We start from the raw sequence: 15,722 nt of genomic DNA, 5'->3' as shown, positions 1-15,722 counted from the left end.
AACATTAAATTGTTGAAGATCGGTAAATCTATCGTTGAATTCAACAATCAGGTTGGAAAGATGCTCAAAGATAATTCGGATGATCCTCCCCAAAAACTGGAAATTCTATACCCAGGAGGGTCAGGTGTGCGTTGACCTCTTTCTCCTTCCTTTACTTTATTTATCACAACGGTTAAATGTATAGATAAATATTATATGAGGACCAGAGTAACCCGCACTTACTGAGACCCCTATCATGGCAATATCCATGTACCATTCACTAATATATTTGGTGCAAATATATTATTTCTCTCAAAGTTCCATAATAAGTCACACTTTCACTAGAAGGAATTTACTAAGAAACATTTACATAAAGTACCCTTTCAATATTTATTAGTGAGTTCCTGACTAATATTCTACTTTAGCCTAAACTCAGATTACATATATTTCAAAAACCCGCTACCAATAACAATGGTGGCAACCAGCGCGCCGTCTATTGCTTGAATTTGTACAAAAATTATGTAAAACAACGAGTAAAAGAATTTTTAAGTGAGAGTTGAACTTGAATACCACGAGCTCTTCAATAATTTTAAGAAAGCTTTGAAATTGCACAGATTTCCTGTTATTGCGTGTAAGCACCGAACACATTTATTCTTAAATTTTGTACTCATGTTACGAATACTGTTTCTTTTTTCATTATCTGTTTGCCAATTACAGTGGCAAATCGAGTTCCGATATCCATGGCGGATAGCGCACAGATTGCTCTGTGTGATTTTTCGCTTAACAACAGCAATTACGACAATCAGTTATACTAAAAACTGAAAGAAGATCATCTAAATAAAAACCTTAAAATATTCTAATAGTAAGATATTTTTATTTTCTCCAATGGTACACTATAATGATCTAGTATTTACTTCTGTTACATAATATAATGTTGTTGTCGTAGGAAATATACATTTATGAGTCAAATAATTTATCGTTATCGTTGTTCTATTAATGCAAAACTGATTTCCGTACTAGTGTTAGGTAATTTTGTTTTATAGGAGATCCTTGTGCAAAATTATTACAGAATAAATCTAAGATTAGTTAAACTGAATTTTAAACTAAGAAAATAAACAGAACAGAAACAATGCAAAGTAAAACGTAAAATCTATTTATATGCAAAGTAAAAATACAGTGTGATACACTGCAGAAACACTGATGTGTCGTTTCTTACCATATCTGTAAATTGATCAATAGCTATCCTCCCAACAGATCTTTTAGTTGATAACCAAAACGGATCAACAGTTTTTTGGTACAGTTTATATGCAAAAGTTGCATAGAATAAAATTTAACAAACATCTCTCGAGATTCGCATGTAAAAATAATTAGGAATTAAACATAGAATACATTTTTTTTTTTTTAAAAAAGAACTACATTCAAATACATGAGCTCCCAGTGGCACAGCGGTATGTCTGCAGACTCACACCGCTAGAAATCGTTTTTTTATACCCGTGGTGAGCAAAGCACAGATAGCCTTTTATGTAGCTTGTGCTTAATTCCAAACAATAAATCAAATACGTAAAATAAAAAAATTAGCTATAATTTATAACTCGCATCGTAAATTTAAATAAAAGCAATTAATTACTTGTGATTCAGGATGTAAAATAATATGATATGGTACTTTCTTTGCGAGTGGCTCTTTTAAATTACTTGGTGGTAATATTTCAATGTCCAGTCAATTTAAATGAAAAAAATAATTTATTATTCTTTTTAGGTTTTTATCTTTATAAGCTCTAAACTGTTCAAGCCTTTAGGCCTAACCTTTCAGCCACTAATTATACGACACAACGTAAAAACCAGCTTTTACAGATTAGCGCGATAGCTAATACAAATTTACTCTTAAAAGACGTCACTCTCTACTTAAATTCAACTTAGTTCTAACTATATATAACATTTCACTAAACATCACTATATAATCAAAGTTCAAATATACTGGAATTTTACGTCACATCATTAGAACGAGACTTTGCTCCACATTTTTAAGAATTTCTAAAAGTTGCAGCCCCAATTCAATTTTTTAACCGAACTTTGTCATCAAAGACACTTTAATAAAGTTACTGTAAAATATTTAAATATATATATAGGTTAAAACAATATACAACGGAACTGTCTAGAACAAAATTTAATAATAAAGCCTTTGTGGTATTTCACGTAAAAGTTATTTCCACAGGAGTATTAGATAGGTTTTCATTAAAGTTTAACAGCATGGTCGGTCGCGAAATATGAGTAGTGATCTCTGAAAACTTAATTGAAAGTTAATCTTATCTGAGAAAGAAAAAAGAACAAACAACTTTGATAGAAAATTAATGTTATCTTTATTTGTTACAAATAAAACAAAATGTAGCATGTGTGCCTGTGCAAACAAGAGGACAGCCACTTCTACTGGTTTCAACAACTCTCTCTCAAGACAGACCACTGTCTAACCAAAAGCCATACAAACCAGGTATAACTGTAAAGAATAACTGTTTTAAACTTTTAAGAAAGCATGCACTCTCTCTTGCAAGGGCATCATCATGTGATTGTAGCTTTTTTAGAGCATTTGTCTTCTGCAATATACGCACATCTTCTACTCAAGCATCAAAAGATGTCGCAGTTATTGACTCTTCTTTCTAATATTTAACAAAATATACCATAACATTACCTCGAGTAGTAACGACTTTCCACCTTCTGTAGTTCGAGCTGTCCCATTCCAACTTATAACATGTCTTCAGTGGATACGCTTTATTGGACTCTTATCTCACAGGCCCGGCATGGCCTAGCGCGTAAGGCGTGCGACTCGTAATCCGAGGGTCGCGAGTTCGCGCCCGCGTCGCGCTAAACATGCTCGCCCTCCCAGCCGTGGGGGCATTATAATGTGACGGTCAATCCCACTATTCGTTGGTAAAAGAGTAGCCCAAGAGTTGGCGGTGGGTGGTGATGACTAGCTGCCTTCCCTCTAGTCTTACACTGCTAAATTAGGGACGGCTAGCACAGATAGCCCTCGAGTAGCTTTGTGCGAAATTCCAAAAAACAAACAAACAAACAAACAAACTTATCTCACATACCAAATTGTAGGGGAACCCATTAAGAAATGCCCGAGATATAACATCTCCAATTCTGTTTGTTTCTTGCATTTCTTCTTCTTACTAACACTTTATTTGACAGACAAACACGCTTAACGTATACGGTTTGTTTGTTTTTTCAAATTTGGTATACTGATAGATCTTTATACCTATTAGGAATCTCATTTTGGTGTAGTTAAAAACCCTCACGTGATACACTTTGAATGGCCCGGCATGGCCTAGCGCGTAAGGCGTGCGACTCGTAATCCGAGGGTTGCGGGTTCTCGCCCGCGTCGCGCTAAACATGCTCGCCCGCCCAGCCGTGGGGGTGTATAATGTGACGGTCAGTACAAGAGTAGCCCAAGAGTGGTGATGGCTAGCTGCCTTCCCTCTAGTCTTACACTGCTAAATTAGGGACGGCTAGCACAGAACTCTCGAGTAGCTTTGTGCGAAATTTCCAAACAAACAAACAAATACACTTTGAAAAATAAATCTGGCCAATTTTTATTTGGACTTGATTGCTCCAGGTCTGGAAGTAATAACCTTTTACCCCAACCTTATCGGCCGTCTCGAGCTGATTTAGAGAAATAAAATTATAAGGTGAAAAGATGTGCAGATACTAAGTATCGAATAGGTCAAGCAAAGTGGACTATCGGTTTCTAGCTTAAGCTTTAAAATAATTATACGGTCGGACGCTTATTATTAATTATTCATTGTCAACTTTCCAGGACAAATATTTATTAAATTTTATAAAATTATTAAATTATTCTGTAACAAATAAAAGAATGCATTAAATAAATATAAAGAAATAAAAATAGAGAAATTTTACCAAAACTTTCTACTAACTGTTTTTAATTATGAATAAGGTCATTCAACAACTTGGCACAACTTTATGCGGATGTACATCTTGCCGCATATAAAGGCTTGTTTAGAACATGATAGTCGCACTAAACTTAATAAATGGGTGGTAGTTGGGAGTTATACTAATTTGTTTAGACAACTGGATGGAACATTTCTTAGCAGCATAATTCATCTATGTGCTATCAATTAGTGCCTTTCTACCAGCCCGGCATGTCCAGGTGGGTTAAGGTGTTCGACTCGTAATCTGAGGGTCGCGGGTTCGAATCCCCGTCGCGCCAAACATGCTCGCCCTTTCAGCCGTGGGGGCGTTATAAAATTACGGTCAATCCCACTATTCGTTGGTAAAAAGAGTAGCCCAAGGGTTGGCTGTGGGTGGTGATGACTATCTGCCTTCCATTTAGTCTTACACTACTAAATTAGGGACGGCTAGCACAGATAGCCCTCGAGTAGCTTTGTGCGAAATTCAAAAAAAAAAGCCTTTCTACCACACTGGGGACTGGAATGCTAACTTCAAGAGGTAAGTTTTCAACTTACTTACCCCAAATGGTAGTACCTTATTTTCTTTACTTTGGAGAGCAGTCAATTTCCCACAACGATCTGTAGGCAGTGAAGGGTGATATAGATGTGGGATTGAGCACCCACATCTCGCTCTCCTAATTTCTGTTTATATATCTATTGCTGCTCTTATTTCTTATGTGAGACTGGCGAATGGAGGTTAAAACTGATAGATGGTGTACCCCCTTACGCAATGTTGATCCTAATTCCGCAGTCATCTCCAAAACCTAGGGTACGTTTTATTATCCTGCATTATAGTTTGTACCCTGAGATATTTTCAATTAACGTAGCGTTTTTTTGTTTAATTTATTTTTATTTTTGTTTCGACTTGTTTTTTGTTGTTGTTTTTTAAGTTATAACAAACTAATATAACTAGTCAGGGATTTGGATTTGCTCTTTTTAACGCAGTTCTTCCTTGTGATGTTGTTTACCTCACTTTATCAAAATTTATTAATTTTCACTACTATATATATATATATACACTTATGTGAGACTAGCGAATTGGAGGTTAAGACTGATAGACTGTGTATCCCCACTGCAATGTGGGTCCTCCTTCAGCAGTCACCTCCAAAACCTAGGAAACATTTTATAATCCCGCATTGTACCCAAGGAGATTTTCAAAAATATGCAGCGTATTTTGCATAAATTTAATGTGTTTTGTTTATGGCTTAAAAATTATTGTTATAATATATAACGTGTTGCAAAATATTAGTTATGAAATGTTAATTAAAGGTTGACGTTGAAGACTGGTAGATGTTAAATCCATATCGCAAAGTGGGTCCTACTTCAGCAGCAAACTTTAAAGCTCAAGCACATCTTATATTTCCCATTATAGCCCAAGCCCTGGTGATATTTTTAATTTATACATAATTTTTGTTGACTCTTGACTGCCTGACTGTCTTAGTTAGCATATGATCAATCCAACCCATATCAAGTGTGATATCAACATAAGCATCTTGTCGATTTTGTGGAGCTTGTAGTCCCTTCTAGTTGAAGTGACTCATCATCTGAGCCAGTATGGACAACCATATAAATCTCTTCAATTTCTTCATCAGTTGAAATAACTCAATATGGCATCCTCGTTTCTATTCTCGCTCATCAATATTATCTCCTGACTTCTGGTCAAGAGCACCAAAAGCTCATCTCTGACGACATCGCAAGTGGTTAACATGTTTCAATGATTACTGACACATTAGAAGACCAACTTACTAGCGTATCAGATGTTAACTACTCAAGCCAGATCTAATTTGCTTTTGTGCTTCTGACACATAGACACAACCACATATAGTTGCTGCACTGATTTTTTATTGTTCAGTCATAGTATTTTTTTCTATTCTAAGTTTCTGTTTGGTAAACTCGTGTGAGTTGATTATCATAAATCTCAGCCTGCTCCCGTATTCTTGGAGACACTAGAAGACTTATCATAGGAAAGAATATATCTCACTTCCACAGAGAGTAGGATTTCCTATTTGAACATAAATAGAATTCTGTTAATCTTTGTTCTGTTTATGTTATCATCGCATGTTACAACTATTTTTTCCAGCCTATTCTGTCAAAAATAACCAAATTTACAATCAGTTGCTTTGTAATCTGTATTATCTGTTCTGTGAAACCATCAGATTAGGGATAATAAGGAAAGCACGAGTCTTCATCGCACCTAAAAAATTATACAATACAATGAGCAGTTGATTGTTCATGCTGTTTCTACGATCTGTGTAGATCTATTCCGTTACTTTAAATTATGCCATAAAATTTGTGGCTAACATCCCTATAATGGTCTATGCCAGCGTATTTACCAATTAATACATTTTGGTTCACTTTGTGAAGTAATCAGTAAGTGTATGTAGTGATGGTCTTTTTCACTTTCCAGAAGTGGACCAGTGATATTCAGGACTATCCTATGCAGAGAAACCCCCACAATTTTTTCTTTTAGTTTACTCCATCTCAGCCAGTTTTTTTCTCTGAGCAGCACACACCACACAGTGTTCACAACAACATTGCACACTTTGGATCACTTGCAATCAGAATAATCATAGTTGAATGTTAACACAAAGGTGGGTTATACCTTGGTGCTCTTTAGTCTTTGTATTGTGCAATGTTCAGAGCACCTTCTGGCTGCAGAGCTCTGGGAAAAACTAGATGCAGCACTGCTAGAGCACCACACTTTTTTGGCTGGTGACAATGGCACAGTATCCATTCTTGATCTTGTAACTGCTTGTATACTCCACTACCAATGCTGGTCAAACTTAACCTTTTTGGTCAAAACGAGTTGCCAATACTACAATTTTTCTCCTTCCTGCAACTGAATTTACATTACTCTGATTCTATTGTCATTGGAATCAGAGTCTAGGAGAAACTCTTGTCCCTAAGAGAGACAGAGCAACACTAAAGTAACCACTAAAGCAAGCCTGACAATGCTGCTGCTATATACAAGAAATTGGCCATAAATCATCAGTAATATAACATGAAACATAGGAATCTCCCACCACAACTATCTTAGCTGGGTCCATGCAAACTCCATCTCTCTTGACAATGTGATTAAGAAATTCAGCTTTTGTGCGCATAATTGAACAGTTTCCCGACTTTAATTTCAATCTTGTTTGTCAAATGTATTTGGAGCCTAAGGTGCAGACTTTAGTGTGGTGAAGTACCAAAAATCGTTAATATAAATCAGGCATCTTTCACACTGTTCTCCCTTTAAAGTAAGCTCCATCAGTCACTTGAGTAGTTGGAGTTGCATACGTTTAATGACTTGACACAGAATTCATACACTGACAGTATCTGGACACAAATGCAGGGTGTTGAACCAATAAGAACAGTTTAACATGTCTAGACATTTATCTGTTTGTGGTAAAAGAAAGACCTCAATGAAAGTTATTGCTTTCACATATTTGAAATCAATACACACCCTTAGTTTATATTGATTCTTCTTACAATCACTACTAGTGAGAAACAAGCACTCTCTAAAGGTTGTACGACTCTATCCTGCTATATTAACTGTATTTAAATTCTTGCAACCTCCTTAGGTCTTCAAAAAAGCTGATGTGGTGTTTGCTTTAGTGAACATTTGTCACTTGAATATATATATGTATATATGGTGTTGAAACACCAATATTTGACCCACAAATACACCAATTTATTCACCCAACAAATAATTGACTTGAATCTAGGTTATCAGCACAGTCTTCTACCATTGGGTTTAACTACCAGCCCAGTTCTCTAACAATGACTACAAGTGTTTTGGAAGCCTTGTATATTTGCTGTTTGATATAGTGAAATGGATGTAGCTCTAGCATTACCATAAGCACTGGTTCTTTCACTTTTGTCCCATATGTACCACCATCACAGCTTTCAGTTTGGTAGCTAATTGTCCAGAGCTACAAAGTAGTAATACTGGTACTTTATGACCGAGCCAATGCTGCCTGCTTTGTGGACTGGAAGAATTCATTTCACATGTGGTTTCTTTACCACACTAAATGAAACAGTTAAACGTCGTGAGAATTAAACAAAAAATATTACTTGTGTGGTTAGACAAACTATTATTCCCTCTGTTACGTACACTCTTGCCGTATACACTGTTCCTGGGCTGAACGTTATCAAAATTGAATGAATTTCCCATGGGACATCAAATTTCTCATTGTACACGCAAAACTGATGAAAAGACTCTGCAGCACATCCATTTCATGTATGCCAATTCAATATCCTCGGTGGTTTATTCTTGACATGGTTTTAGCTCAATGTGATGAGATACTTGAGTCGGTCAGTACATCTGAAATATAACTATTACAGGTCTTGTGTGGGTTTCCCTCTCTGACGACAGGTTGAAAGTTACTACTCATACCAGGTCATGACATAAATTGCCTCAGTCAAGGTGAAGATATCTTTCATAGCCAGGTGATGCATCATGGTTTTGCTAGAAAATTTATTGATGACCTTATTCATAAGAATATCTTCTTGATATGGTGTTTCCTTTGCAAGGTAGGTCTTAAAATTGTGTAATCTCAATTGAAAATGATTTATCTACAGGTAGCAGATAATTACATTTTATAATGGGAAGATTGATCAGGGAAAGTGCAAAGTACCTATAAACTTTTCTAAATGACTGAGTTTAAGGGAACAGACAGACTAGAAATGTGATGTTAAGAGAAACATAATATTTCTATTATTGCATTGTATAGAAACACAGCGTTTGTGTGTACTTGTGTGGATGCATGATTGTTGCCTTCAACTTGATCAGTGAATGAGCCAGCAGCCTTCATTCCTCTAAATGTTTTCTTCACTTACATTTATAAAATCTGGTACAATTGATGTTAAAAAAGTTCTCTATTCTTACAGGACATATTGGATTTACCTATAAGAATGTGCAATACCGTGTATTAATTATCCTTGTATAATATAGTGAAGGATGTAACAATATAGATATAATCTACTTGGCCAGTAAGGAACATTGCTGTTATTGACTTTTCTGCATAGTATGCAAAACTGTAGCAATATCCTCATAGGCGTAGTGAGTAATATCCACTAGTGAACAACAAAGAAATAAAAAGTAACTAACACAAAAATTACTTGGTTGTTATCTATAAGTGAGGCAACTCATTTTTACCAAAATATGATTAGACAAAAAGCAGGCAATTGCTGTACTCCTCGTAAAAACCAAATATGCAGCTGGCCATAAACAACAGATATCGATATTCAGTGAGTAAGTATACTAATCTTATACTTATAAAGCAACATTAATACACGAAAAGTGTATGTATGTTTTCTTATAGCAAAGCCACATTGGGCTATCTGCTGAGTCCTCCGAGGGAAATCGAACCCCTCATTTTAGCGTTGTAAATCCGTAGACTTAGGATGAAAGTAAATAGATACTAGTAAAATATTACAGTAAACTCTTTCAGAATGTGTAAGTTGACGCATGTTTATCCTGTCTAGTTTCTTCGGGCCTCTTTCATATGAACTGTCGACCTTGATTGCTTTATTTATTTGTTTTATTGTTGAGTAAAAAAATCTACACAATTGGTTATCTGCGCTGTGCTAACACAGGTATTGATAAATCAAGAGAGAATGTAAATTATATTGAAATTGCACACCAAAACCTGCACGTTTGCAGAAATATTAACTACACTGAGGTTTGCAAACATTAAGCTGAGAAAGTAGTCAAACTGATTAGACTTAATAAAAGTAAAAATATAACATATTGACTATGTTTTATTTTTACATGAGTTAGTAAGCCCATTTTAAATTACAAAAGAGGGTTCTGAAGGAATGTTTTATTTCTTTGTTATTAAGAACAAAGCTACAGAATGAGTTATCTGTTTTGTGCCAATCACTCGTATTGAAACCCAATTCATGGAGTTATAAGTCATCAAGTCTATCTTGTGGTGAACGAAAACATGTTTTAAAATATTCTTTTTATATATCTCATTTTTCAGTTCATAATAGATTAACAAAGATAATATAACAATAACGTACATTTACAGTGATGTCATTCCATTTTTTAGTCCAGTTTGGGCTTGTACTTTATATTCAATGTTAATGCTACTAAGGTCGTTTGTTTACTGGCGAGAGCAAGATACGGTACTTCTCTCTCCATTTAGGCTCGTTCCCCTTGAATTCTACGTGCGAGTTGGATGTCTTTCGGCATGATGGTCACCCTCTTTGTATGAATGGCACACAGGTTAGTGTCTTTGAAGAGACCCACCAAGTATGCCTCACTGGCTTCCTGAAGAGCCATGACAGCAGAGCTCTGGAATCTCAATCCAGTCTTGAAGTCCTGGGCAATTTCTCTCTGGAAAGGTAGTTTTCGAATAAGCAGCTCAGTGAACTTCTGGTATCGACGTATTTCACGGAGGACTACAGTTTCTGGTCTGTAACGATGAAGTTTCTTTACGTCTCCTGTGGCTGGAATGTTATTTCGAGCAGCTTTAGTGACCAGTTGTTTTCTTGGTGCTTTTCCGCCCGTGGATTTTCTTGCAGTTTGTTTCGTGCGAGCCATAATTTCAATTTTTCCGTGCTATATTACAATACTGCACACGTACGTAGAACTACAATCTTACTAGGCTCCTCGACTTCCGTGCTGCGAATGATCATTGTTCGCTCTCTCTCTTTCTGGTATTTGGGTATAAAAGCTATTTACCGCCTTTAATTGTTTTGAACTAGTGGCCAAACGAAAAGCAGCCAGTCAGGAGCACCATCCACAATAAGGGACTGGCTATCATTCCTGACTCACTCTCAACTTAAAGTGCGGAAAATATTTTGTAGTATTGTATAGCTTTCACAAACTCTGAAATCAAGAGCTCTACAACAACACAGCTCGCGTCCTCTTAAGTCCAAAATGCTACGATAGATATGTTGAATTATATTTTAAATTAGTGAAAATAATATTATTAATAATTGGAAATCGACGTATAAAACAGTTTTTAGCAAGGTTAAGAAATAAATAAAACATAATTTTTTATAGGAACCTCTAAAACATGAAGTTATGATATTAAATATTATGTTGTTTTGAATTGAGCACAAAACTACTCAATGGGTTATATGCGCTCTGCTATCTACGGGTAAAGAAAACTCGGTTTTTAGCGTTGTAAGTCCGCAGACATATCGTTGAGCCACTGGGGGGCTAAAAGAGGTTATAGCATATATCTGTACTTTATAAATAAATTCAATTAAAAATAACTATGTTCTGTGATCTCTGTTAGTGATTCGTAGTGGTGTGTTTTTGTTCTATGATTTCTTCTTTGATGGAGCGTATCTGTTAATACAGTGTCCTGATAAGTTTTCAATTGATTTTTCAGATAAAAAAGGCCCGGCATGGCCAGGTAGTTAAGGCGACTCATTATCCGAGGGTCGCGTGTTCGAATCCCTGTCACACCAAACATGCTCGTCTTTTCAGCCGTGGGTGCGTTATAATGTGACGGTCAATCCCACTATTCGTTGGTAAAAGAGTAGCCCAAGAGTTGGCGGTGGGTGGTGATGACTATCTGCCTTCCATCTAGTCTTACACTGCTAAATTAGGAACGGCTACCACAGATAGCCCTCGTGTAGCTTTGCGCGAAATTCAAAACAAACAAAACTAGATAAAAAAGTGTTTATTCTTAGCTTCTGACACTTCTTCAATATTCTCAAATATACTTTATCGGTTATCCGTGATATATTTGTGTGTGTTTACCTATATCAACACTGTAATGAATTACTCAGATTTATAGTGATATCGTTTTGGATGAACTTTAAGTATTTATAAAGCTAAATAAAAACGGAGAAAAATATTGGCAAGTCTTTGCAACACAGTGCATTTATGAACTTAAGATGTATTACATAAATATTATTTATGTTTTGTCAGGTAATACTTTTTTAACATTTTATTACAATAAAGGTATATGCATTTTGATTTAATATATTGTAAGTTTTTAAACCTTAGTGTATGTATTTAGGGTTTATTGCGTTTATTTATTTATCTACATATTAGGAAATTTCTAGTACTGAGAGGACGCTTTAACGAATGTAGATTATACTTGCTGATTGACCTACCCTATCGACCGCTTCATTACATACAAGAAAAAGTTTTTAGACAGTAGGTGTAATGGTGTGTAGTGTTCGTCATAGACTGAAGTTGACCGATGTTACTTCGGAGATGTTGAAAGTACATTTGCTTAGTAATTGAAGTTACTTCTAGTTAGAGAGTTGAAATGTTTTCTCAACGACGTTTTTATTTTATTTCCTGGTTAATATCGTTTTAGGGACTGGTTGAAGGAGTTCGGTCAAACTTAGGGTTACGATACCCAGGCAGTCAGCTGAATAAACGCGGCGGGTTTAGCAGTTATAATCATTGGGTAAACGTTAAAACGTGAAGTTAGCCGGTATTTCTATTAGATATACGGTCAAGATGGCGGATTTGGAAGCAGTTTTAGCAGATGTTAGCTACCTCATGGCTATGGAGAAGAGTAAATCTACTCCAGCAGCCAGGGCTAGTAAAAAAATAATTCTCCCAGATCCAAGGTACGTCAAATACTTATAACAATTTTTTGTTTAGCTCTAGGGTACGAAATATTTGAAGGTTACATACATTAGCTTAGGGCGGCACGTGTAACTTTAAGTGTCAAGTGTTTTCTCATAATACTATTATTAAGTATTATTTTTCAATACAAAGTAGTAGCACTTCATAATTTTCTACTTGTTTTCGCATATTTGGGTAACAAAATATTTTCACAATTGATTAATATGAATTTAAAGAGATGATAATGTATAACTAATTGGAAGTCTACCTGAATGCTAAACATAATCAGTTTATTAAATTATGTAGCTTAATGTAAACAGAAATACTAAGCATGGCCAAGTGTGTTAAGGCGTGCGACTCGTAATCTGAGGGTCGCGGGTTCGAATCCCTGTCGCACCAAACATGCTCGCCCTTTCAGCCGTGGGGGCGTTATAAAATTACGGTCAATCCCACTATTCGTTGGTAAAAAGAGTAGCCCAAGGGTTGGCTGTGGGTGGTGATGACTATCTGCCTTCCATTTAGTCTTACACTACTAAATTAGGGACGGCTAGCACAGATAGCCCTCGAGTAGCTTTGTGCGAAATTCAAAAAATAAACAAAACAAACAGAACTTTTAAAGTGTTAAGGGTAGTATGTTGTACCATGTATTTATGACAAATTTCAGGAACTTGGAACAGTGAAAGTAGACTAGTCCAGATTTTAAACATGTGGCATCATTACGTGGTATATTCTTTAACCAGTTAAGCTACTGCATCTGAAACCAGCAAAACTAGAATTTTTCTAGTTAAATTAGTTGTAATTTAATTCTGAGTGAATTAGTTGTAGTATTAAAGATGTGGAAGCTTAGTTTCCAGATATTTGTTGTTGTCTGTGAATAGTGGAGCTAAAAGATAGGAAATTGGCTGATATTCCTTCGTTTCACAGAGCGGTAAAAACTGTCCCAGTAATCATACACTTTTTAATCTTGTGTTAGTGTTAGGAAAAGTTTTTGGAAGTCTGATAAAAGATGCTTTGCAAAGTAATCCAAAGTTTAGAATTTCATTGGATAGTCAACATAATTTTACTAAGAAAAAATTCCCTTAAGTCTTTTGACATTCTCTAAAAAGGTTACTTCTTTTTAAAATGAAGGTAAAGGTATTGATTTAGTGTATCTGGATTTGCAGAAAGCATGTAACAAGATGCTGCATAAAAAGCTTGTAAAAAGAAAAAAAATTCCCTAGGTGTTGAATAAAAGTTGATTTAACCGACAGAAAAATGGCTCAATGGAAGAAAGCAGAGGGTTGTTATAAATAGAGTTCATTCATACTAGAGTAATGTCAGAAGTGGGTTACTTCATGGCTTCTTGTTGAACTTCTGCTATTCTTTGTTTACATGAATGACATAGAAGAAAGAATGGTTAACAAATTACTTAAATTTGCTGGCTGTGAGGATGCTGCTACTCTACATAAATTAGATTATTTAGTAATTTGATCAAATAAATGGCAGATAGGACTTCTATATAATAAAAACAGTGTAATGTGTTATTTATCATAATTTAAATTTAAGTATAATTTGGATGGTGATAACATTAGCCACATTATTGGAAAAAAAAGGATCTAATGTTCTGGTTAAATAGTCTCTTAATCTATCCAGGCAGTGTGCTATTGGAAGGGCAAATATGATTTTAGGTTGTATGTACATAAATATTGAATAAAAATCTGAAGAGGTGATTGGTTACACTACATTTGGAATATTGTGTTCACTCATGGGCTTCTTACCTTTTTGAAGTATGTTGAATTGTTAAGAGTTTACAAGAGGGCTACTAGGATGATCTTGACTAAGAGTAAAGGGAGGAGATCTGAATCAAGTGTTTAAGATTGTCAATGTAACTCGGTACTTTTTGTACTTATTGGTAAGAATGGTAAGAATAAAATAGAGTATAAATGTTGGTTAGGTAGAAGTTATCTTCATTTAAGATTAATTTTTGTAATGAATAATTGGTCCTTGGTATGAGTTACATTCAGGTGTAGATGCAATAAATACAAGTTTTTAAAGGATCTTTTTCCAAGGTAAGTCAGTGGATGGGGCAGCCAAGATGGATCAAAAAGTTTCTTGATGTCTTAAGATTTTATATTAATATGTTCAATAAGCAGAGTCAGCTGTTTGAATTTATCCTGGACCTTTTATTTATTTTGTTGTTGTTGCTTCCAAAAAACTTAGTTATTTATAATTTGTTAGTGAATAAATGTTGCTACATATTCAAAGTATCTTCGTATATTCATCCACAAAAGATCAGTTTTTAATTTTTTCAGACTGAGATTTGTATGAAAAGTCTTGATTTTAGCCTTTAAACATCTCCTGATGAAATCTCAGCCTGATTAAGTTTAATCTCTAGAAGCCTGAAATAATTCTTTAATGTCAAACAAATCCACTTGTCTATTAGATTTATAAACCTGTGGTATTGTGTGTCAAACTTTTTTCAGCTCATAATTTAAATTCTCTTGAGCTTTTGTAAAAGGCTACATTAAATATAGGCTCGGAAATTGCTGTCTGCCACTCCATCTCGGACATATGTTGCTGCACTTTGTTCCACAACTACAGTGGGAGTGCAGACAGATCTCTCTGTGCCTCCAAGAGAATCGTTTTCAAAACAAATGAAAAGCCTTTTGACCTCCATGGTTAAAAAGGTTGATGAATCAATTTATACACCCATCTCTGTTTCTCCCACACATTCCAACAAACCTCAAGATCCACATCCTTCGGTTTCAAATACAGGCATATCTTCTGATACATCTTTTTCTCCCACCCCAAGATGCAAAACAGTCATTCGTTCGCGTCCTCAGTCACTGAAATCCACTTCCAACAACAAAGACCTGCCCAATCGACCCAGGGCAGGATCCATAGAGGTCGATAGACCTCCTTCGAATAAGGACAGTAAGGAAAAAAAACGTGGTCGTAAACAGAAGGGTTCTCCAGCCACTTCGCCTACCCGTCACTGAAAATGGCCACCTTGACACAATGGAACTGTCGAGGTTTACGTTGTAATCTGGATGATATCAAAACACTGATTGCTTCCTATCATCCTGTATGTATTTCCTTACAAGAAACATTTCTAAAACCTGCTGATACAGTCACCATTCGGCAGTTTTCTCTGTACAGAAATGACAGGCTGTGTGATGGACGAGTACATGGAAGGGTGGCACTATTGGTTGATCAGCATGTGCCCACCCTGTCTTTGCCACTCAACACACCCTTGGAGGCCGTAGCCATCC

General features: G+C 35.7%; 2 protein-coding genes across 3 annotated transcripts in view; one reads left to right on the top strand and one right to left on the bottom strand.

Moving 5' to 3' along the window:
- Positions 1 to 10,071: 10,071 nt before the first annotated feature.
- On the bottom strand, positions 10,072 to 10,479 carry LOC143236230 (histone H3-like). Its single transcript, XM_076474507.1, has one exon. It carries the CDS (start codon positions 10,471 to 10,473, stop codon positions 10,072 to 10,074), a length of 402 nt encoding a protein of 133 aa, XP_076330622.1. The 5' UTR covers positions 10,474 to 10,479.
- A 1,533-nt stretch (positions 10,480 to 12,012) lies between these two features.
- LOC143244566 (G protein-coupled receptor kinase 1-like) overlaps positions 12,013 to 15,722 on the top strand; it is a 138,025-nt gene continuing 134,315 nt past the window's right edge. For both annotated transcript variants that reach the window (XM_076489493.1, XM_076489494.1), the window contains exon 1: positions 12,013 to 12,473. In XM_076489493.1, coding sequence (XP_076345608.1) covers positions 12,361 to 12,473 — 113 coding nt within the window. In that variant the 5' untranslated portion in view covers positions 12,013 to 12,360. The remainder of the gene's footprint in view (positions 12,474 to 15,722) is intronic.

Source organism: Tachypleus tridentatus, chromosome 2, assembly GCF_004210375.1.
Source record: "Tachypleus tridentatus isolate NWPU-2018 chromosome 2, ASM421037v1, whole genome shotgun sequence".
Taxonomy (NCBI): Eukaryota; Metazoa; Arthropoda; class Merostomata; order Xiphosura; family Limulidae; genus Tachypleus; species Tachypleus tridentatus.
Note: the sequence above shows the minus strand (reverse complement) of the source record. Positions and strands in the feature narration are given on the sequence as shown.

Bases quoted from the DNA above. Each gene is read 5' to 3' on its own strand.
- LOC143236230 (XM_076474507.1), bottom strand. From the start codon at position 10,473: ATGGCTCGCACGAAACAAACTGCAAGAAAATCCACGGGCGGAAAAGCA.